The 1012-nt window shown below is 68.8% G+C and overlaps 1 protein-coding gene across 1 annotated transcript in view; it reads right to left on the reverse strand.

Moving 5' to 3' along the window:
- Positions 1–6: 6 nt before the first annotated feature.
- The window catches only part of IRAK1 (interleukin 1 receptor associated kinase 1), a 13244-nt gene continuing 12238 nt past the window's right edge, over positions 7–1012 (reverse strand). Inside the window, exons 9-10 of the mRNA XM_077769611.1 lie at positions 815–1012; positions 7–439 (exon numbers count right to left, since the gene is read on the reverse strand). The exon at positions 815–1012 is cut by the window's right edge and continues 241 nt beyond it. Of these exons, the coding sequence (XP_077625737.1) occupies positions 243–439; positions 815–1012 (395 nt within the window). The 3' untranslated portion in view covers positions 7–242. The remainder of the gene's footprint in view (positions 440–814) is intronic.

The following is a 1012-nucleotide window of genomic DNA, read 5'->3' on the forward strand; positions in this document are numbered from 1 at the left end:
GGCTCCCTGGCCTCCTCGGCAGCTATAGGGGCTTCTAGCCCTAAGCAGTACTTCTTCAAATGGCACCTGGACCGGAACATACGTGTTGGGGCTTCGTATGTTCTGGAAGCATGGGGTGGGGCCGGCACCCCCAGGCTGAGGGAAGGGGCTGGGGTCAGGAGAAGGTGAGGGGGCTGGGACGAGGCACAGCACGCCCAACTTCCCGAGCGAGGCGTGCGGGGCAGGCCCGCCGCGAGCCATCGTCACGAGGGGGGGGCCTGCCCTCGGGCCGCCCCCCACCCCGGGGAGCAGGCACCTGGGAGGGAGCTGGATGACAGCAGCTGCAGGCTGTCCAGGACCCCGTCCTCGTACAAGGCCAGCTTCTGTACCATCTTCTGCCGGGCTGGGTTGATGATGATCTGCGGTGGCTGCGATGACAGAGAGCTGTCCACGAGCGATCCTGGGGTGGAGACAGCGACCTCTTAGCGGCGGGGGCTGCCGTCCCCGGGGGCTCGTCAGTGACGCTTCGGGCCAGCCCCTAGCTTAGTTCCCTGCGCCTTGGAACTCAAGTCCTCAGCGCCACCTCTGAGGGAAGGCCTGGCCGGGCCGGAACCCTGTCCCGGGTAAAGCGTGCCTTGTTCGCGGCTTTCAGGAAGTGAGCTCCTGGCCTCTTCTCGCCCACCTGGCGGTCGCGGCCTGGCGCCTGCTAAGGGCACAGTGAGATTAAGAGCAGGCCCCCGGATCTGTCCTCCTAAAAGGCTGGGGGTGGGGAATACGGGCAACTGTCACCGAAGGAGGCCCCCGGTCCCCCTTCTGGGCACCTGTCCCCAGCTACCTTCCACGGCTGCCAGCTGGGGCCCTGGGCCGCTCCCCCAGCTCGGTGCTTGGGCGGCACCCCCTTGAGGCCCGCCGGCCGTTCCGGAGGGGCTCGGGCCCCACCCGGCGGCCCCTTGCCCAGGGCCGCCCGGCAAAGCCAGGCCTGGGGGGCAGCTTGGGCTCAGGTGCCAGGATTGCAGGGCCACGGACAGGCCGG

Source organism: Crocuta crocuta, unplaced genomic scaffold, assembly GCF_008692635.1.
Source record: "Crocuta crocuta isolate KB4526 unplaced genomic scaffold, BGI_CrCroc_1.0 scaffold978, whole genome shotgun sequence".
Lineage (NCBI taxonomy): Eukaryota > Metazoa > Chordata > Mammalia > Carnivora > Hyaenidae > Crocuta > Crocuta crocuta.